The 23,915-nt window shown below is 25.9% G+C and overlaps 1 protein-coding gene and 1 long non-coding RNA gene across 2 annotated transcripts; one reads left to right on the forward strand and one right to left on the reverse strand.

The window, feature by feature from the left end:
• Positions 1 to 4,064: 4,064 nt before the first annotated feature.
• On the reverse strand, positions 4,065 to 18,444 carry LOC127281824 (uncharacterized). The gene is made up of 3 exons (XR_007843096.1): positions 18,393 to 18,444; positions 18,155 to 18,242; positions 4,065 to 4,266 (listed from the first exon to the last, which is right to left on the reverse strand). It is a non-coding gene; the product is annotated as an uncharacterized LOC127281824 (long non-coding RNA).
• A 4,495-nt stretch (positions 18,445 to 22,939) lies between these two features.
• On the forward strand, positions 22,940 to 23,729 carry LOC127282053 (coiled-coil domain-containing protein 12). Its single transcript, XM_051306125.1, has 3 exons — positions 22,940 to 23,107; positions 23,217 to 23,355; positions 23,445 to 23,729. Exons 1-3 carry the CDS (start codon positions 22,980 to 22,982, stop codon positions 23,634 to 23,636), a joined length of 459 nt encoding a protein of 152 aa, XP_051162082.1. The 5' UTR covers positions 22,940 to 22,979; the 3' UTR covers positions 23,637 to 23,729.
• Positions 23,730 to 23,915: the final 186 nt, after the last annotated feature.

The raw sequence follows: 23,915 nt of genomic DNA on the forward strand, positions 1-23,915 counted from the left end.
ATCTTCTCGGTTCAGAAAACATTCTTGCCAACATTCAACACTGATATTCAAGTGCTGAGCTTACAATTTCGATAATTTGTCGACTCATATATATATATATGTGTGGAACTATCGCATATATATAAATCCAGCAAAACGGAATAAATTATATTTTCAATATTATATTTCTAATATAATAATAAATCGAATTGGAAATAATATAATGAATATTATAATATAAATAATGTAGGGGAATATACTCAGGGTTGGACACCGTTTTGGACTTTGTTTATAATTTAAAAAAAGAAAAAAAAATTTAGTCAATTAAGTTATTTTTTTGTCAAAATGTCAAATTCATAATTAACAAAATGTCCAACCCTAAGTAGAAGTAACATTTTCAAATTGTGCTAACCATAACCAGACATGTTTCGCGATTCGATTTTACACTTCATTTTTTTCTTCAATCATGAACCTCACAATACATGCGATAAACTTTCCTTACTTATTTTCTTTATTCATTTTTTATGTTTAATCACATCGCTTACAAAACTTTTTTCGTTCCTACAAATGCACCGACGTCACAGCAGACGCTACTTTTGATCCTCCAAAAAATGTAATGGCACAAAAAGTTAGGTTTCACTACAAGAAGCTTCGCCACGTCCGTGCGTAGATGGCGCTAGTGTTCTTATTTTAAGAAAAGCGAAGTGTCCAACCCTGAGTATATTCCCCTATTATTATTATTATTACTATAATAGTAATAATAAATAAAAAGAATAATAATAAATAAAAAAATTGAATTTAATATAATAATAATTATATTATTTTTATTATTATTATTTGTTACTGTTATTATTATTATTATTATTATTATTATTATTATTATTATTATTATTATTTTATATATTATTCATTTGTGTGAGTATGATAATAACCATAAATACTAAAACAAACATATCATGTCTGTTTTGCTAATGATATTTGGAAACTAATGCTGGTAACAATAGTTTGATAAGCTAAATTCGCGCGCATAAATCATGAAATATATAATTGTTCACAAAGCAATTTCTGTGTGTGACACAAATACTACTTTAGAAACAGTATAGTGGCTAAAGAGAATATTGGATTAATTACATCTATAGCTGATTTATTTGCCATTTCATTGAAAAAAAAAGAAAAAAAAATTCTCTTATTAAATATTTATATATAATAATGAATTGATTAAAAAAAATTTTTAAATACAGAAAAAGTGTTTCAAAAAAAGTATTCCCCCCCCCCCTTTATACATAATTAAACAAAATATTACTGTGATTAAACACAACTTATATAAACCATTTAAATTGAAGGCAAAGCCAATGTTCATTCCATATATTATTATCATTCGATTAAATATATATAGAGTTTACAGTATTTGCATTCACAAAATATAAATACATTTAATTGCTAATTAAAATAATTAAACATTCCCATAAATTAAAAATCATTTTAAAAAATGTTATTTGAAAAAATATTTAGGAATGAAACGCGATTTTTCATTTATTTTTTTTTTTTTATAATTTTTGTTTTTAAATAATAAACCTCGTTAAAAATTGATATGATTCCTAAAGCATTTCAAAAATTTTAATTGACTTGTTATATTTAGAACCAACCGCAAAATATGAGATTAATTTTTTTTTTAAATATGAAACATATTTTTTTATATTTTTTTTAATAATTTTATATTTTTGTAAAAATATTTCGTTTCATTAATTATATATTGCGTTTTATTAAAAAAAAAATATTTCAAAAAAAAAAAAAAAATAGAGGAAAAAATCCCGAACAATGTGTCATTTTCCGAGCTCTTTTATTATTTTTTTTTCAAGATTTCAAAGATAAGGATAAAAAAAATTCTAAATTCATGATCTTTTCTGCAAATCAGAGAAGCAAGTACCTGTAGTTCTAGATTCTCTGAATAGAGCTAATTTACAAAGAAACTGTTGCTTCCTGCTTGCAAATTTTAGAGACTGAAATACCCTAAATTGAAGAGAATTTTCTCTCAATTTAAGTAAAAATAAATGTATACAGATTTTGCGTCAAGGAAATTGTATATTACAAACAACTATTAATAACTCTATTATTTATATACAAATTAAGTTATTAATTGTAATCACAAAAAAATTTTAATTATCTCAAAAAAAAATTAATTTTTCTAATTGAAAATAATACTAAAAGATAGCAAAAAAGAAAATTATTCGATTCAAATAAATATTTAAACCAATAATTTCGATATTTGAAACAAAATTAAAAATTTTTGAATTCAAATAAAAATTTAATTGAGTCAATAAAAAATTATTTGGCTCAAGAAAATATTTATTTGATAATAGTCAAATATAATTGATTACGGAGTGGTCCGATATTACTCAGGTATTTCCCCTATATTGACAAATATAATATAATATTAATATTTTTTGATAATAATAATAATAATAATAATAACGTTCAAAAGCCGAAAGGCATATGAACTATGAATAATAATAATAATAATAATGTTTGTTAACTTATAATGTTGACTTATATATAGATATATTATGTACTTGAATGAAATAAAATTTTAAATTGACTCAAAAATTTCAGGCAAATAAAAATTATTTGCTTCAAGAAAATATTTATTTTTAATTAAGCAATCGATTATTATTTGAATGAAATAAATTTTTTGTTATCAATATCATTAAATTTCAAAAGAAAAAAATTTTTCCACGAAAAAAGAAATACGAACGCAAATGTAAAATTTACTTTTTGTATAATTTTCAAGTGGATGAATTTAACAAATATATATATATATAAATATAGATATTGCCGGCATACACAACGTCGATTAACATTGCTCGCGAAAATTAACGAAATTGTTTATGTCGGGCTTAAAACAATGAAGACAATAATTAGTTTTTCCAGGTAAGCTCTCAGCAATAATAATTGTGCGAACCGGTGCGGATTTCAAAGTGGGGAATATAACCCAGAGAACTTGTTTGTTTGTGTTTCGCCACATCGAAAATGGTTCTGCGGACATGATAACCAAAACCATATGAATGTGTAAATCAGTTAAAATGGCAAATAATAATCGTCGTGCATGGAAACATGAATTGGTCGTATATGACTATACCATCATCATCTACACCGCAATAAACGTGTATACAACCAGTTTCATATATTTTTTTTTTCGTTTTTTTTTTTTATTTTTTTTTTTTTAATTCATTTTGTTAAGCGTACCGTAAAGTCGTTCATTTTCCCAGGTTATACAAGAACAAAATACACCGATAAAATTCGATGTGCACATCATCAGAGATATCAAAACACTGTTTTCATCGCACTTCATAATATGTATTCCAAAGGCAAAATAATAATTGAAGGCTCTTATCAGTTCAGAGAATTTGGAGTAATTTTGAATTTTGACACAGAAGAGTGAATTTGATTTTTTTTAGCCACAAATTAGGGAAAATTGAAAATTATTTAAATTCATATTTTTCTGAAGAAAAAGAATTCAATTTTTTTTTAAATTTAAATAATTTTCGATTATAAAATTGACGAACTAAAGGAAAAAATAAAAATATAAAAAAAATTGCGTTAATCATTGCGTATATAAGACAGATTCACGAATATATATATATATATAGGAGAGAAGGATAAATATGTAACAGTTAAATTCCGAATCGATGTTGCCTCACAGATTAAGAGAAGGACTATAAAATTTAAAGGATTACAGAAAGGGGGATTAACCTCTTTTTCTGGCTGAATTGGTATACTGGAGTATGAAAAATTTATGGCATACATTTTATTTTTCAAATTCCCTACGAGCTTGGAATATATAATCTACAATACAGATTATAGACTGGAAAGGTAAGCTGTGTGTACCTGCTTCGTAAACATTTTTTCTCACGCGATAAAAATATATACACACATCTCTAAATATTTAATCTACTTGAAAGAGATATCCTCTTCTAAATGTGCGAAAAAAAAGAGTAACAATTATTTCCCTAATTGTCAAAAAAAATTGGTATACTAAAAAAATTTTTTCCTTATATAAATAAATATTTACCTTAATGACGAATTTTCCAGCTTCAATGAGATTCTTTCAAAACTAAATAGCCCTCGGAGATCCCTACTTTCAAGTTAAATTTCCATTTGGAAAATGCGAAAATTAACCGTAAAAATAGACCGAGTTTTAAAAAGTCTGAATATGAAGAAATTGTGTCCTTCCTTTCCCTCTTTTTTTGCCCTTATCTTTGAAACACCACAAGCCATCGAGAATAGAATCTGCAAAAAAAAAAATTTTTAATGTAATTAAAATTCATTTTATAAAATTTTTATTTATTTTATACTTAAAATTCGGCTGTCAGCGCTGTACGTTGTTAAATTTTTAACCGGTCGGTAATGTAGAAAACTATAAAAAATTTCATTTACAAATTTGACTTTAATAACTGTGGCATCGAGACTAAACCTAAAGCAAATCGAATAATACAAAAATCTTAAAAAATATGACAACTCAAAAAAAATTTTTACGATTTTAATTATTTTTAACAGAAAAGAATATATATATAACAAGATAAATATAAGTTTCAGGTAATAAAGGAAATATCATGAAAACTGAGAATTTCAGTTTAGAAAAGACACGAAAGGAAATTCTGAAGATTTAACTGTCGCAAGAGATTTCCGTTTGCAGAACTTTACTCTTGAGATCGAGAACCGTAACAAATCTATGTCGAGCCCTGTGTAAAGTTACATTTCAATTCAACAATTGTAAGAAATAAACTCATCCCCCTCCCCCAAAAAAAACTCGCCAATTTGTAATAAAAGCACATCGTTTGAAATTCCTTTCTTATATAAAGTGACTTCATTATTTCGCCTCAACTTTTCCGGTATATTGATAAAATGAAACTGTTCAAAAGCATTGCGCATATATTTAAAATCCCCCAAAGGGCTTTCCTATATATTATACACAAAACGAAATCCATATCGTGAAATTAAACTTAAAACAATTCTTAAAGATAAAAAAAAAAAAAAAAAAAATTAAAGGAAATTAGTTATGGAAATCAATTCTTTTTTCCTTTTTAATAAAATTCAATAAATAAATATATTCAAAAAGACCTCTGACTAAAGAAAAAAAAATTGAACTCCTTTTTCTGACAGATAAAATGATATTTATTTGAAGAAACTTTTTTTTTAAAGATGATTCTTGTTATGGAAATCAAAGCTACAAAGAAACGTTTAAATCTAAAGATTAAAAACAAAAAAAAATCAAATAATAGGAATCAGTGATGCGTGCGCGGAACTAAAGAAGAGACGAGAGAAAATAAACTAAACGGAAACGGGAAGCATTTATTTCTTTCCGATATTTATTCCGGGCATTTATGTCCCTGCGTCTATACCAAAAACTATATAATCGATTTTTTTTTTTTATGAATTATGATCCCTTCAAACAAAAATACATTAAACCATTTTGATACGGTTGACCTACAACTAAATTTCACTTTATACATATTTGTGCGTACAATAAAAAAAAAAACTTGTAAAAATACAATTTTTTTTAAAAAAAAGTTAAATGAAAACAGATTTATTGTAAAGAGTTTTTTACATTATATTTTCAGTAAATAATTTAAAAAAAAAAGTTCGTTTAATATTTTTTCTCATTATAAAAAATTTTAATTGTTCTCCAAGTTCTGAACTTTTAAATAAACGGAAAATTATTTTACTACTTGAGTTCAAATTTTATTAAAAAAAATTTTTGCCTTTTGAATTAAAAAATAAATTTACATTTAATAAATATTTAATTTTGTTTATCTTAATTTTAAAATTTTTATTTTCTTAATTTTAGTAATTGCTATAGTAATTTAATTAATTTCCATAATTAATAATTTAATTACAATAATAGGGTAAAAGGTACAGTGACCGACACCCAGACAGTAAACGACACCTGCTATTAAAAACGATAATAACTACAAAAATAATAATATTAAATTAAATATCACTAGTAAATTAATTAATATACAATATTTAAAAACTTATACAGTTTATACAAAATTTTATATGTTTATATTTTCCTCAATATTTAATACTTTCTAGAAAACTAACCTCAAAAAATTTGCTTTATTGATTACAAATTTTATAAATATGAAAAAATTGTTAAATAATTATATTTTAAAAGCAACTTTTTTTGTACATTAAATCTGAATAATAAAATTTATGATAATACTAATAAATATCATGTTACTTAAATAGAAGTTTAATTATTTTTTATTTTATTAAAGGGTGTCGTTCACTGTTTTCATACCATACATTTTTAAATTAATATTATAAACTCTTATCAAGGTGTTTTTTAATTTTAAACTTGTGTACTATAAATTTTAACCCAAATCTTTTATTTAAAATTTATTTTATAACTAAATCTTTAATAAATTACGATAAAATGTCATTTAAAGTTGAAAGTATGCCCAGGGTGTCGGTCACTGTACCCCTTACCCTAATAACAATAAAAATAATAAAATAATTCTTATTGAGGAAAATTTAAATTTGGAAGAAAGCATTATATAAAAAAGTGAAATTTTATTTGTTATTTCAAAATCAAGACACCGAATATCCAAACAAAATAAATATAAATGGCTTTTAATTTAAACAGAGTAACCACCATACAAAGAGAAAATAATGGCACAAAAAAAATTGCTTTAAATAAATGGAGCATAGATTCTTTCATATCAGGAAAATAATTTCTATATAATTTTACCTGTATATATATATATATATATATATATATATATATATATATATATATATATACATAGAAAGAGAGAATGCAAATATAATAGATTACTTCCGATTGAAATAAATGTTTTTGTTCGACTAAATGCTGTTTTTATATACATTTGAAGGAACACGAAGCGATCATTTATGTAATTATTTGATAATTTAGCGTGAATTTTTACGTTTACACTCAAACACGGACCTCTTTTCAAAAATGACAAACATCATTTATCCTTCATAAAAAATTTTATCAAGTTCATCATGTCAATAGAATTTTTATCATGGCAATTGTCACTCTTTTCAAGCGAAAGTTATATATATATATGTATAGAAAATTTTAAAATGCAATTAATGTCGACATTTGCACATATTGTGTGTGCGCGCCTAGACAGTTTGAAATGCAAAATTGAAATTATACAGTGAGGACAAATTTTTTATGCACAACTGTATATGAAATAAAAAAAAAATGCAAGATTTTTTTTCTCTAAATTTTAATTTAAGTGAGAATTCTAATTTTAAATTAGTACTAATTTTTTTTTCAAGTAAAATATTTCTCTGTATTTAAATTTTTTTTTATGAAAATTAAATATTAAATAATTAAATTGAAAAATACAAAAAATTAGTAGAAATTTTCATTTTTTTAAGTAAAATATTTCTCTATATTTGAATTTTTTTTTATGAAAAAATCGTTATTGTCTTTTTTCCAAAAAATTTTTTTATATGAAAAAATGTTGAAATAGAAAAATTTAAGGTTATATATAATAAAATTGTATTCCTTCGTTAAGACAAATCGATCGGTATATATAAAGTATAGTTTTAATTTAAATTTAAAGAATTAATGAAAGTTAAAAAATATTTACTAAATATTTACTTGTATTACTAACAAAATTGCAAACCCGTTCAACTTAATTTTTACTTGTACTACTGCCTCGTAATACTACTGAGAAAATTGTTCTACTGCTGAGTAAAACTACTGAGAAAATTGTACTACTGCTGAGTAATACTACTGAGAAAATTGTACTACTGCTGAGTAATACTACTGAGAAAATTATTCTACTGCTGAGTAATACTACTGAAAAATTGTACTACTGCTGAGTAATACTACTGAAAAAATTGTACTACTGCTGAGTAATACTACTGAGAAAATTATTCTACTGCTGAGTAATACTACTGAGAAAATTGTACTACTGCTGAGAAATACTACTGGAAAAATTGTACTACTGCTGAGTAATACTACTTAAAAGCATGACTCAAGGTCAAGTCAAGGTCGTTCAAGGTCATTTGAAGGTCAAGTCAAGGTCATTCAAGGTCATTTGAAGGTCAAGTCAAGGTCATTCAAGGTCATTCAAGGTCGTTTGAAGGTCAAATCAAGAATGTCTGACTAAATATTTACTTGTATTACTAACAAAATTGCAAACCCGTTCAACTTAATTTTTACTTGTACTACTGCCTAGTAATACTACTGAGAAAATTGTTCTACTGCTGAGTAAAACTACTGAGAAAATTGTACTACTGCTGAGTAATACTACTGAGAAAATTGTACTACTGCTGAGTAATACTACTGAGAAAATTATTCTACTGCTGAGTAATACTACTGAAAAATTGTACTACTGCTGAGTAATACTACTGAAAAAATTGTACTACTGCTGAGTAATACTACTGAGAAAATTATTCTACTGCTGAGTAATACTACTGAGAAAATTGTACTACTGCTGAGTAATACTACTGAGAAAATTATTCTACTGCTGAGTAATACTACTGAAAAATTGTACTACTGCTGAGTAATACTACTGAAAAAATTGTACTACTGCTGAGTAATACTACTGAGAAAATTATTCTACTGCTGAGTAATACTACTGAGAAAATTATTCTACTGCTGAGTAATACTACTGAAAAATTGTACTACTGCTGAGTAATACTACTGAAAAAATTGTACTACTGCTGAGTAATACTACTGAGAAAATTATTCTACTGCTGAGTAATACTACTGAGAAAATTGTACTACTGCTGAGTAATACTACTGAGAAAATTATTCTACTGCTGAGTAATACTACTGAAAAATTGTACTACTGCTGAGTAATACTACTGAAAAAATTGTACTACTGCTGAGTAATACTACTGAGAAAATTATTCTACTGCTGAGTAATACTACTGAGAAAATTGTACTACTGCTACGTAATACTACTGAAAAAATTGTACTACTGCTGAGTAATACTACTGAGAAAATTATTCTACTGCTGAGTAATACTACTGAGAAAATTGTACTACTGCTGAGAAATACTACTGGAAAAATTGTACTACTGCTGAGTAATACTACTTAAAAGCATGACTCAAGGTCAAGTCAAGGTCGTTCAAGGTCATTTGAAGGTCAAGTCAAGGTCATTCAAGGTCATTTGAAGGTCAAGTCAAGGTCATTCAAGGTCATTCAAGGTCGTTTGAAGGTCAAATCAAGAATGTCTGACTAAATATTTACTTGTATTACTAACAAAATTGCAAACCCGTTCAACTTAATTTTTACTTGTACTACTGCCTAGTAATACTACTGAGAAAATTGTTCTACTGCTGAGTAAAACTACTGAGAAAATTGTACTACTGCTGAGTAATACTACTGAGAAAATTGCACTACTGCTGAGTAATACTACTGAGAAAATTATTCTACTGCTGAGTAATACTACTGAGAAAATTGTACTACTGCTGAGTAATACTACTGAGAAAATTATTCTACTGCTACGTAATACTACTGAAAAAATTGTAGTACTGCTGAGTAATACTACTGAGAAAATTATTCTACTGATGAGTAATACTACTGAGAAAATTGTACTACTGCTGAGAAATACTACTGGAAAAATTGTACTACTGCTGAGTAATACTACTTAAAAGCATGACTCAAGGTCAAGTCAAGGTCGTTCAAGGTCATTTGAAGGTCAAGTCAAGGTCATTCAAGGTCATTTGAAGGTCAAGTCAAGGTCATTCAAGGTCATTCAAGGTCGTTTGAAGGTCAAATCAAGAATGTCTGACTAAATATTTACTTGTATTACTAACAAAATTGCAAACCCGTTCAACTTAATTTTTACTTGTACTACTGCCTAGTAATACTACTGAGAAAATTGTTCTACTGCTGAGTAAAACTACTGAGAAAATTGTACTACTGCTGAGTAATACTACTGAGAAAATTGCACTACTGCTGAGTAATACTACTGAGAAAATTATTCTACTGCTGAGTAATACTACTGAGAAAATTGTACTACTGCTGAGTAATACTACTGAGAAAATTATTCTACTGCTGAGTAATACTACTGAAAAATTGTACTACTGCTGAGTAATACTACTGAGAAAATTATTCTACTGCTGAGTAATACTACTGAGAAAATTGTACTACTGCTGCGTAATACTACTGAGAATATTGTACTACTGCTGAGTAATACTACTGAGAAAATTATTCTACTGCTGAGTAATACTACTGAGAAAATTGTACTACTGCTGAGAAATACTACTGGAAAAATTGTACTACTGCTGAGTAATACTACTTAAAAGCATGACTCAAGGTCAAGTCAAGGTCGTTCAAGGACATTTGAAGGTCAAGTCAAGGTCATTCAAGGTCATTTGAAGGTCAAGTCAAGGTCATTCAAGGTCATTCAAGGTCGTTTGAAGGTCAAATCAAGAATGTCTGACTAAATATTAACTTGTATTACTAACAAAATTGCAAACCCGTCCAACTAAATATTAACTTGTACTACTGACAATATTGTACTACTACTTGTACTACTGCTGGCTAATACTACTGACCGTCCAACTAAATATTAACTTGTACTACTGACAATATTGTACTAGTACTTGTACTACTGCTGGCTAATACTACTGACCGTCCATCTAAATATTAACTTGTACTACTGAAAATATTGTACTACTACTTGTACTACTGCTGACTAATACTACTGAGTAATACTACTGAGAAAATTGTTCTACTGCTGAGTAATACTACTGAGAAAATTGTACTACTGCTGAGTAATACTACTGATAAAATTGTACTACTGCTGAGTAATACTACTGAAAAAAGCATGACTCAAGGTCAAGTCAAGGTCGTTCAAGGTCATTTGAAGGTCAAGTCAAGGTCATTCAAGGTCATTTGAAGGTCAAGTCAAGGTCATTCAAGGTCGTTTGAAGGTCAAATCAAGAATGTCTGACTAAATTTTTACTTGTATTACTAACAAAATTGCAAACTCGTCCAACTACATGTTTACTTGTACTACTGACAATATTGTAAACGTGTCTAACAAAATATTTACTTGTACTACTGCAGAGTAATACTACTGAGTTTTCTACACTTTTAGGTGTATTTTGTGCAAGAAATTGCAATGAAATATTTTGCCTGTAAGAAAAAATGAATTTTTTTGGGATGTTTTTAATGACGAAAAGTGCTTTAATGGTGGTGATAGGGGTACTCAAATGTTTTTATTATTATTATTATTATATTATATATATTATATTATATATTATATTATTATATTATTATTATGCTTTCTCCACGAGGAAGTAAATTTTTTTTTTGCTGATCGTAAAGAGGAAGCAAAATGTTCATGTAATGAACATCTGAATTTACAACTTGTTTAGTAAAATTTTACTAATTGATTCAAATAAATTTATATGAAAAAAATAAATAAATCTACTAATTGATTCAATAATATTTTTTATCAAAGTAAAAAAAATTAAATTATTTAAATAAAAAACGACTAAAAATCAGTAGAAATTTCTACTAATTTCTTATTAAAATATTATTACATGATTTTGTAATATATTTTTTTAACTAAAGTTTGAGTGAAAAATGTCTAAAAATTAGTAGAAATTTTCACTAATTTTTAAGTAGAATTTTACTATTTGATTAATATTTCTTTTTTCAAAGTTAAAGAATTATATTAATAAATAAAAAATACCAAAAATTAGTAAAAATTTTCACTTAGGTATTTAAATTTTCAATTCAATCCAAAAAAAATTGTTTAAAATTATTTTTACTATTCCAATTGTAAGAATTGAATTGTTAAATAAAAGTCGTGTGTAAATTCAGTAGTGAAACCAATATATGATCAGACATACTGGTAACTCTTTTCCAGAAAAACAATTTGATTCCTAATAATTTAAAAATAGTTCCAAAACGAAAATTTTTTCAAAACTAATATTGAAAATACAATTAATTGCCACCTAGAAGAATGTCTGCTTGACAAATTTTTCTTATAAAAAAAAAAAAATCTCAAACGATATTTGAAATCAAGAAAGAGGTGAAACGAAACCTGAATACGAAATTGTGGAATTCGATGTGTGTATATTGTATATATAGGTGGTAACAGACGCCTATTTTTTTTTATTTTTTAGTGTCCCAAGAGATCGATTTTCTATGTGTGTATAAAATACATACAGCCTTAAGTCAATCAGAATAACATATAGTTCTCGCGTTTGAAAAAGATTTTTATTTGCCTTCGACATATATTATATGTGTATATTTATTTTCGTGTAGATTCTGATTGATGTCCTTTACTTTTTTTCTTTTTATATATAATAAATAAAAAGGATAAAAACCCCGAATTGCTGACTCGACTCAGGGTCTTGAATCTAGAGCTCATTTTCTCCAATTCCAAAAACCTTTATATACAACCACCAACTGGAAACACTACATGTACCTCGTTCTTTGCGTTTTCTTCAAGTATTCTGATTTTCGTTCTGAATAGTCAGAAAAGAATTTTTTTTCCCTAAAATCTGGTTTATATTTTTTGTTGAATTCTGCTTCTAATATAATTATTATTTAAACAAAAAAGCTAATCTTCAATTGATTTTTAACGTCCATTTGTTGTATTGTAGATTTGAGTATGATTTTGAAAAAAAAATGCAATCGACTGCAATTAATTCAGTTGCATATGTACCCTAGCCGAAACTCAAACATTCTAGCACTATTTTAATTGAGCTTGAAATTCTTTATTGATAACGAAACAGGCAAACGGGTGATCGGGTCACGTATTTCATTTTTTATGATTTTTTATTTTTCTTCTTTTTTTTGCGGGAAACGTGCAAAATAGTTTCGAAACTGGGTGTATATATATATATATATATATGTATGAAACGTGATAAAACATTAAATAAAACGGAGAAAATTGATTTATAATGTAACTTTTAATGAGTTTAATTTGATCAGGTTTTCCGCCCTTGTTTTCAAATTATTAATTTTAATGATTTATTATTACCAATATTCAATTTTTTTGTTTAGAAATGAATTTAAAATTATAATTTTATCTCTTTTTTTCCCGTATACGAAAATTTGGAAAAACAAATTATAAATTATGCTTTTAATTATCTCAAAGTAAATGTAAATTGAACGGAGAATTATGTAATGAAAGGGGAATGACATTTTTCAATATATTTATATGTATGTATCGTATTAATTATAGAGTTTGCAATTTTATCTCTTTGATTTTATTATGCGATTAAAATGTACATAAATTATCGAGTTAATCATCTCTTTTGTTGTAGAATTTTCTATTTTTTTTTTGTTTTCAAAAATTGCATTTATTCGAGTGTTATTAACAGGGGAAAAAAAAGATAATTACATTTGTAATTTTATGAAAATTAATTAAAAATTATTACCAAAAAAAATAAATAAATTTGTGAGATTTTTTTTTGCGAAAAAAGAAACGAATTTTATCTCGTAAGATATATATATATAATATATGAAACCTCATACATATAATATAATTTTATGCTAGAATCAATACGAATATCGCCGTGGTAAGAATAATATCACAATTTTAGTTTATCAATAATATTCTAACAATATACCCGCGCATCAACTACATTTCCATTCAAATATTATTTTCCAATGGAAAAAAAAGATGGAGAAATTTACAATCAGTTATTGAAAAAAATCTCGTTCAAAATAAAAAAAATTCATATAAATATAAAAATACAGGAACTGAAATAGAAAATTCTATTTAGGGCCTGTTTTGAAAAAATAAAAAAAATTTTTTTTTTTATTTTTTTGGAACAAAATAGAAGAATATATTCATTTTGCATCTGAAATTCAAAGTAATAATATAAACATTTTTTTCGAAGAAAATTACGCAAGATCGATGCAATGAAAATACAAAATTGGTATTGTAGAAAAGGAACTGCGTGGAATTCTAAGAACAATTCTTTTAGTGAGTTTAGCAATACTCGATGTATATATAGAGAATATATAGAATGAAAGTTGTAGGTGCTTAAGAAAAGAAGGCGGTTGTTGCACACGCAAAGAGGTAAAACTCGAAAGGATGATCACGGACCTCGCAGCTTGAAATAAGAGCTCTAGAAACGAAAGCAAAAATTGTGGCGCAGAAAAGACGAGCACGCCTCAATGGTTGAAATGGGGGCACATAAAGCGAGAGAGAAAGAGAAAGAGAGAGAGAGAGAGAGAAAAAAAGAGAGAAAACTCCTCTATATAACTAGGGGATGCGAAGAACTATACTGAATACGGCTTTAACCAATTCCATTGTGATCCTGATCCATTATAATGGTAGCTTACACGGAAGTTGTGTATATACATAAGGGCGTTACCGGAAAAATAATTACAAATTATCGCCCCTTTGCCTAATGAGAAAATAATATAAATATCCCCGAAAAAAATTTATTATTATACCAAATTCCGAAAAGTGGAAAAAAAATATTTTTTTTTTTTAAAATAACTAAATGGGAATATTTTTAACTAAATAAGAATGTATTTTTAGTTTAATTATTTTTTAATTAAAGAACTATTTCTTAATTTAAAAACTAATTTTTAATTTATGAACTAGTTTTTAATTCTATTTCTAAATTTTGAAAACTATTTCTTAATTTATAAACTATTTTTATAATTCAAAAACTATTTTCTAATTTAAGAATCCTTTTAATAAAAATATTATTTTCTATGATTCTGAAGTTCACAACTTTTATCATCAACAATTAGAAAAAAATAAATATTTTTTACCACGTAGAACTATATTTTTTATCAAGAAAATATTTATTACAAATTTTTTACAAAAAAAGAAGGCAAAAAACATCTTTAAAACGAAAATTTATTTTTTTCGTTCAAAAAAAAATTTTTCTTTAAATTGATCATAAACTTTAGCATCGTCTTTTTTTTTAACAAAGAATAAAAATGCATGGTAAATATTCCCAAATAGGTGCCAAAAAAATATTCTCCCTTTTCTTCCCTATGAAGAGAAACTATGTAAAAAATTTTTATTTCACTATTTTTAGTCCCGTTTATTAAATAAATAAATTTCTTTATATTAAAATTTAAAAAAATTTCTATTCGCGCAAAAAAAAATTAATTTGAAATCCACGAATTATTTCGTTTAAGAGACAATGATTATAGAAAATATATATCAAAAATTTCAAACTTGAATGTATTGGCTATCAAATAAAAATTTATGAAAACTTCAATTTGGAGTTCAAAAATAAAAAAAAAAAGGAAGAAAAAAGAAAAAAAAAAGATAGAAGAATAAAATAGAAAGAGCGATGAAAATTCACTTTCGAATTGTTTACTATAGGTTGATAATAGAATATTGATATTTGTAAATTTGCACACACATACAAAAGTTGCGAATTGTATATATATACCTTTGGGGATTATTTTTCATCAATGATTTCTATATCTTTCAATTGATTTTCTAGAAAATTATATACGTATATATATATATTGATACAAAATATTAATAGTCTTTTAATTAATATTAGTACAAATTATTTTTGAGAAGTTCTAATTATATAATAATTACAGGTTATCATAACGAAGCCTCAAATATTAATATAGATTCACTACAAAAAAATTTTTTATTTTTATTTTTTGATAAAATATTTTTAATTTATAAAATTGCTTTTAATTAATAAAATTAAACTATTTTTCTTACTAACTAATTAATAAACTAACTATTTTTTTACTAACGAATTAATAGAATTTAACTATTTTTTTACTACCGAATTATTTTTATTTAAATTTATTTTAATTAATAAAATTTATCTAATTCAAAAGCAAACAAATTATTAAAATTGTTAAATTAAATTATTACTTAATTTATTATTATTATTAATTATTAATTATTAATTATTAATTATTAATTATTAATTATTAATTATTAATTATTAATTATTAATTATTAATTATTAATTATTATTATGGATTATTCAAATTATTATAAAAATTTTCACTAATTCAAAATGAGAGATTAAACATTTTTAAATTAAGAATATAATTTTTTTCAATATAATTTTAATCTATGTTAAACAAACAAAACAAAAAAAAATTTTGTTCGCGATAAAAAAGAGAAAAAGGTAAGTTCGTTTACAGGCTATATCACCCAGAGTGTATATACAATAGTAGTGTCAGGAGTTTTCCATTTTAACTGAGAACAATGATCTGTGCATTGCAGGGAGGCTATGGTTTTTTTTTTTTTTTGTTTTTTTTGTTTTTTTTGTTCCCTTCTCAAATGACGTGCTCGCTCGCGGAAAAAGAATTGAAGGCAAAAGAAAAAACAACTTGCACTATAGAACAATCTAATGGAAGTTTAAAGCTTGCACATCGTTAGCAAATCGCGCGTTTTGCGCGTTTCTTCGCGTGAGCGGAAACCCTTATACTTATATATATATATATATATACATTCGACTAATGCACCAATGTTGGTTATATGTTTGCGTGACGAGTGATTTGCAAAAAAAAATTAAAAAAAAGTGTTAAAACAATTCTCAAATAGAGAAATTCTAACTAGTTTTTGGGCTTTTTTTGTAAAAGATATTATTTCATGAGAATTCTATCAAAAAATTACAAAAAAAAGGTTTTTTATTATATCATGATAAATTAGATAGCGAAAAAAATATTTCTCTCAAGAGAAATAAAATAAAAATTTAAATATACTGAAAATTTTATTCATTTCTTTTTTTTCTCTCTTTTTTTTATGGTCATAAAATAGACAAATTAGGGGACGAAGAGGGGGATCAAAAAATGTTCTCCCTCATACATATACCTCTCTTTTTTCTAAATGTATATAACATGTCTGTCGATAAATTTTATAGTCAGTCACGTAGACTAGCCGTAAAAAAAAAGGCCGTCCTCTCTCTTAGCTTCGATCTATAAGAATTGATCGCGATTCCAAAGAACGTGCTACACTGTATTTGAAGACCCAGAGAGAAAGAGAGAGAGAGAGAAAGAAAAAGAAGAGAGGTCAACATGGTAAGAAAACAAGAGCTGCAAAAGCAAGCGAATATATAGAAAAAAAGAAAAACGAGATATATATATAGAAAGAGAGAGAGGGTGCGGAACTCGATGGTCTAAGAAATTACCGAGTTTCTAGTGGAAATTACGAGCTTCTTGCAATAGGTCCGATTACCATAATACGTTAACTGCTTTGTTACACGCAGTATTATAAGATCTGATCGTTTTTCACTTGTAAAATTTCCTTTTAGAAAATTGTCTATTTACATTTGAAAAATTAGAAAATGAAGAAAACTGCAAGTTTAAAAAAAAATCATACAATAGAAAATTGAAAAAGCAAAAAAAATATCACACATCAATTATAAGAGATTGGATAATTCAAGTTTAATTGTATTAGAAAAAAAGCGAGAAAACTAAAATGACATATTGCAACTCTGAAAAGTATAAAGGACACTGTAAAAGAATTAGTAGAGCAGAAAATACGAAAGCAGAGCATTTTCTTTGTGTCCTTCAATCGAAATGGATTTCCTCGATATTCTCTCTCTCCTCTCTTTCTCATAAATCCTCCTTTTTTCTACGAGTATCATACCATTCCACGATTCACCACTTTTTTGGCATTAAGATTAAGAAAGAAACGTTTTACTTGCGAAGAAAAATCTACGGGATAAATATAAAAATTCCATTTAAAAATTATTTGCTAATATATTTGATTTATTTAATGAAACAAGACTTGTTTTTTTTTAGAAATATCGAATTTTCAACTAGTTTTCGTGTGATTATAATTTTTAAACAATTTTTTTTAAACTAAAAAAATAATTTTAATTTTTTTTTAATTATTTTTAATTTCATCACTTTACAGAAATTTTCCAGACAATTTTCTTCAAAATTTCATGTAACAATATTTATATTTGGAACTATATGAATAGTAAAAGAAAATTAAATTCTCTTAAAATAAAAGAAAAATAAAATATTCACGAGTTTTTAAAAAAGCCGATCTTATTTTTCCCGACAAATTATTATTATTATTTTAGAACTTTAATATTATTTTTAAAAAATTGCTAATTGTCCTATAAATAAAATTCTATGTATCAATTTATTTGCGAAAGCAAATAAAAATAATAATTGTTTATAAAATTAATTTTCCCTTCCAGATTTTTTTTTCTAAATTAAATAAAAAAAATAAATAAGTAAAAGACTCACCGAAAGATGAATTACATATTTTGGAAAAATATAACAGCTTTTCGTTGTCGACATCTTTTCCATCCTTCTTTGTTTTCTATTTGAAGAACTGAAAAATTTTTAAAAATTAAAAAATTTTATATAATTATTTTCTAAAACAATAATTGTCAATTAGTTCAACGTTTTGTAAAAAAAAATCATTCAAATATATAAATAAAAACTAAATTGAATTTGTATTTAATTAAATTAAGAGTCTTACTATTAAGAATTTTTCCTCATTGTTTTTTTTCAACATTCTCAGATAAATCTTCCTTCTTCGTGAATTTGCTGAAAATATTCAAAAATTATAATTAATCATATTTATTTTATTTTGTACTGTTTTAATAAATAAAAAATTTTTTTTAATTGAACTCACCTTTTTTTTCACACATTGTATTACCCATGAGAATTGATGAAAATGTAAAGCGACAAGTTTTGGTCAATCCCTAGACAAAGCGGTTGACATTATATAACCCTTCTCTGTTTTCACGACTTATTATTGCTTTCACCTCATACCCCTGGGGTCTTTCACCAATATTTCGACTCATCGAACTGGATCCGTCCCGAATGAACTATGACGAACTGAAACAAAATTCAACCATTGCATTTAAAGGGAAATCGTCAAATATATGGAAACTCGAAACCGATTTCTATTTTCCATTGTACACACACACATTCATACTCTTTTTATATAAACTCTTTCTTTCATACCAAACAGTAGACAAAAACTATATTCTCTCAAATTGGATTTTAATTTAACTCGCTGTTATATAGAATTTTCTAACACAATTTTCAATACATATATGAGAGATTCTTTTTCAATCGCCCCAGCCCAAAAAGTCAATGTTCTGGGATTGGCTTCATACTTTGGTAAATTGTTCTCCTATATGATAGTAATAAATCCCTAAAATATAAACTCATTAAAAAAATATTTGTAGAAAGTAGAGGGGGTTGAAGTTTTGACGTTAAGGGTAACATTGTCATTTTCAAATCCGTTTAACTATGACAAAAGTTAATGGATTTTAATTTATCTATAATGAATTTTTTTGCATTTTTCACGTACTTTTCAAAAATGTATACGAAATTTAAAAAAAAAAATTTTTAACCCCTTTTTTTTCAAAATCAACCCTTATTTTTCGATTTTCACCCCTTCGGGTATTTTTTTTTTTTTTTTTTTTTATTTTCATTGGAAAGCTGAGGTTTTTTCCCATGAGCTATGTAAATATGAAAATGGGACAACAATAATTTTGTGAGTAACAGAATATTAAAGTAGGCGGTGCCGATAAGGGGTGTACCTGGAGATCATCTTTGAGGATTTAGATAGGCACCGCCTAATTTAATATTATGTTTCTCACAAAATTATTGTTGTCCCATTTTCATATTTACATAGCTCATGGGAAAAAACCTCAGCTTTCCAATGAAAATAAAAAAAAAACAAAAAAAAATTCCCGAAGGGGTGAAAATCGAAAAATAAGGGTTGATTTTGAAAAAAAGGGGGTCAAAAATTTTTTTTTTTAAATTTTGTATACATTTTTGAAAAGTACGTGAAAAATGCAATAAAATTCACTATAGATAAATTAAAATCCATTAACTTTTGTCAAAGTTATACAGATTTGAAAATTACAATGTTACCCTTAACGGCACCCTTATCGGCACCGCCTACTTTAATATTCTGTTACTCACAAAATTATTGTTGTCCCATTTTCATATTTACATAGCTCATGGGAAAAAACCTCAGCTTTCCAATGAAAATAAAAAAAAAAAAAAAAAATACCCGAAGGGGTGAAAATCGAAAAATAAGGGTTGATTTTGAAAAAAAAGGGGTTAAAAATTTTTTTTTTTAAATTTCGTATACATTTTTGAAAAGTACGTGAAAAATGCAATAAAATTCATTATAGATAAATTAAAATCCATTAACTTTTGTCATAGTTAAACGGATTTGAAAATGACAATGTTACCCTTAACGTCAAAACTTCAACCCCCTCTACTTTCTACAAATATTTTTTTAATGAGTTTATATTTTAGGGATTTATTACTATCATATAGGAGAACAATTTACCAAAGTATGAAGCCAATCCCAGAACATTGACTTTTTGGGCTGGGGCGATTGAAAAAGAATCTCTCATATATTGTATGAGAATATATTTATATAACTAATTTTTATCATTGGAAAAGATTTTTTCTATTTCATGATTTGAGTATATTTTTTTTACTATAAAAACTATCCATCTGTTTCTATTTTTCTCGGTTTCTCTTTTGAGTATCATTGAGACCACTTGAGCATTTACGAAAAATCTATTTGTCCTTTTCGATTTACTCGATATAACAGTTTCGTTTCGAAAAAGTGTGGCTCACTTTGCTTTTATTTCCCCATTGCCTTTGTCCATTTCTGGATTTAAAACTATTCAAACGTAAGCCTTTGGGGCAAAACTTTTTATACGACTCTTTTATTGTTAATGTAGTTGTCTTTTCCATTGTCCAAAAGAAAAGGAAAATTTTTAATCAAATTGATATATAGTATATAAATTATAATCAATAATCGTTTTTAAATAGAAAATTTGAATTTTTTAAAATTTTTAAAGAAATAATATCAAAATAATTTATCGAGATAAAATAAAGATTTTTGACAAGTGATTGTTTTTAATCGAAGAAAATTCCTATCCTTTTTTTTGATCGAGGAAAAGAGAAAATAGAAATTTATGACGAAAATTTATCCAATCATCTCTCATATATATAGTTATATGAGAGGAGGCGATGGCGCGTGTAACGGTCTTTACTTGGGTGGTTAACGACTTTTTTTTTAACAGAACGAGGAGGGTTAAATCGTCAATATAAATGCCCAACCACGTGGCCAGAACTAAAGTGGAAATCAACTTTACTATGTATGGCAGAACGACGCCATCGACCCTTTAAAACATCCTCTTTTTTTTTTTTTTTTCCTCTCTGTTTCCCTTGCACACTTGTACTTGGATACTCTCATTATTAAAGAAATCCAGGTCAATGATTCCACGATGCTAATCACCAACCTAAAGCTGACTTTGCGAAATACTACTGGGAATTAAGGAACTTCTCTTTCAAATTACGTTTAAAAGAACAACTGCCATCATCCTATTCTGGAGCAAAAAAAAAAAAATTTTCCAACGAAATTTTGTTAGAAAAAAAAATTCAATAAAGTAAATTTCGTCTATAATTTTATAATTGCCAAAAAAAAGTTCTTACTAATTAGAGAGACAATAAATTTGCCATTTGGAGAGAAAATTACAATCATTTCTCTTTTGAAAATGAAATAAAATATAATAATAATAAATTATTTTATTACCTAGGATTATATCTCCAATATTAATATTTTCCATTGAGAGCATATTTATTTTTATAATTATTAAATGATATAAAAATAAAACTCGTTAAAACTATTATTATTCACACTACAAAAAATGTGTGAGGTTATAAAAATTGCTCTTGACAAATTTCATTTTTATATCTAATTAATTTTTTCCGATAAATTTTAATATTATAAAAATTAGATAAACTTTCTGTATGGCAAAAATAAATAATAAATGCACTAAAACGGAAATAAAACTGATTGGAAAAATATTAAACAAATGGAATTTATACATGTTTACACCAAAGTTTATAATGTCATAGCTTTCTAACCTCAAATAATATCGAGTATCATACAAATCCAAAGATATTCTGCTTTATAGAATTACACATGATTATTTTACCAAAAAAAAATACTTAAGTAAACAAAAAATGCACTAAATTTAATCAACTTTAATCACATGGCGATGAGCCTGTCGATTGCCCAGTATTCATTGTACAAATAAAACAGATATAATAAAACTATAGATTTCATACCTGATTTTTAATGAAGATTGAAAACAATTTTCCTTTGACAATATAATCAGAATTAATTTAGATTACGATGATTACAAATAAAATTGCGTTTGGATTTGCGTAGAATTTGATTTCTATTACTTGAACACAGTTGCTAACTTGCTACAACGCGCGGGATCAGTAGTACCAACTTTGTCAAAACAAAAAAACCTACGCTAAGAAAATCCACTAACCTGATTGGTTGTTCACAATCAGTCTCAAAAAGTGTTCTACTGGAAGGACCAATCAAATTGTTTTCCTTGGTAAATTCCATTTCTTCCAACAACTGTGTATGTGCCCTTAGAAATCAATAGTAACGGACAATTCAACGGATAAAGTCAAAGTATATTTTTTGCACGCGAATTTAAAGTATCTTTTTTTTCGTAAAGTGAAGTGTTTTGTGATTAAATAAATTAATGGGACGTGTTAACAAGAGGAGAGAATCTTTCTCAACATTATTATCATCATTGTAAGGTCAGAAAAGTGTGAAAATTTATTATTTTTTAGAAATGAAAAAACTAAACATGGTTATTTTCGAATTTTTTATAATTGATTTTTACTGTTAATACTATGATTTATTTGCTATATATTATGAAATATTAAGGGTAATTATTATTTCACGAGAAAAAATTGAAAATTATTTGTCAGGGCCACTATTTATCATTTAATCTATAAACTAAATTTAACAAATTACATTTTTTACATTTGATTCCTATAAAAATTCGTTAAAATTAGGAATTTAATTTGAATTAATTTTTTTATTTACCTCCATGATGAGTTAAATTTGATTGTAACTTTTTGATTTTTATAATATTAATTATTTTTTCAAATGAGCGCGGGGAAATAATCGGAAATAAGAGCGACGCATGCGCTAATATTTGACACGAGGGGGGATTGTTTTGTTTGTTGTGTTATCTCAAAAAAGTGAAAAATGACAGATGACGATAAAATCGGTACTCTTACTGATGAAGCTTTAAAAAGAAAAGAGAGATTAGCAGCATTAAAAAGAAAAAATGAAGTATCTAATGAAAAACTTGAACCTTCAAAGAAACTTCCAACGTAAGTACTAGTCAGAAATTAATAACTATACATCTTGTACTCCAAAACTAACCTATAAAATCTATTTTGTAATTTTATTTTGCCCACATTTTGCCTTCGTTTATTTTAGACCAAAATTTCGAAGTTATAGACCACAGGATGAAAGTTTAAAAGAAAAAATATTAGACGATGCTAAACCAGGTGATGTAGAATCTGAAGTTGCGGAACAATTAAAAGCAGCTACTACAAAAGCTGTTATCGAAGAACTTGTGAGTTTTATTTAAATATTCGTTCGATTTTTAATTTTCTTATAAACAATCTTTTTTTTTGGAAATTATCGAGTAATTTATTATTACAGGATATTCATAATCTAGCACCTAGAAAGCCTGATTGGGATTTAAAAAGAGATGTTGATAAGAAACTAGAAAAATTAGAAAGGCGTACACAAAAAGCAATAGCGGAATTAATCAGAGATAGATTAAAAATGACTCAGGAAGATCTTGCAAGTGCAGTTAATGTAGGAACAAAAACACACGATAATGGAAACTAAAAGAAATAGTATAAATTTACTTTTTTATATTATTAATTTTAATATTTTGTAAATACGCATTTTCTGTAATTATAAATTAATATTTTAACACAATCCAATTTGATTTAATAGATTTTCACCTATAGTTCCAAAAAATTTTAGAATTTTATTTATAAAAAAAAAAATTTGACATTTCTGAATATTTAGAATTCTAAATATTGAAAAATAAATTATACATTAGAAAAAAAAATGCAAATGGGAAAAATTTAAACATTCTTTAAGCTTATAATGTTAAATTAT

This window comes from Leptopilina boulardi, unplaced genomic scaffold, assembly GCF_019393585.1.
Source record: "Leptopilina boulardi isolate dan_hultmark-lab unplaced genomic scaffold, ZJU_Lbou_2.1 LbouV2_278, whole genome shotgun sequence".
Classification (NCBI taxonomy): Eukaryota; Metazoa; Arthropoda; class Insecta; order Hymenoptera; family Figitidae; genus Leptopilina; species Leptopilina boulardi.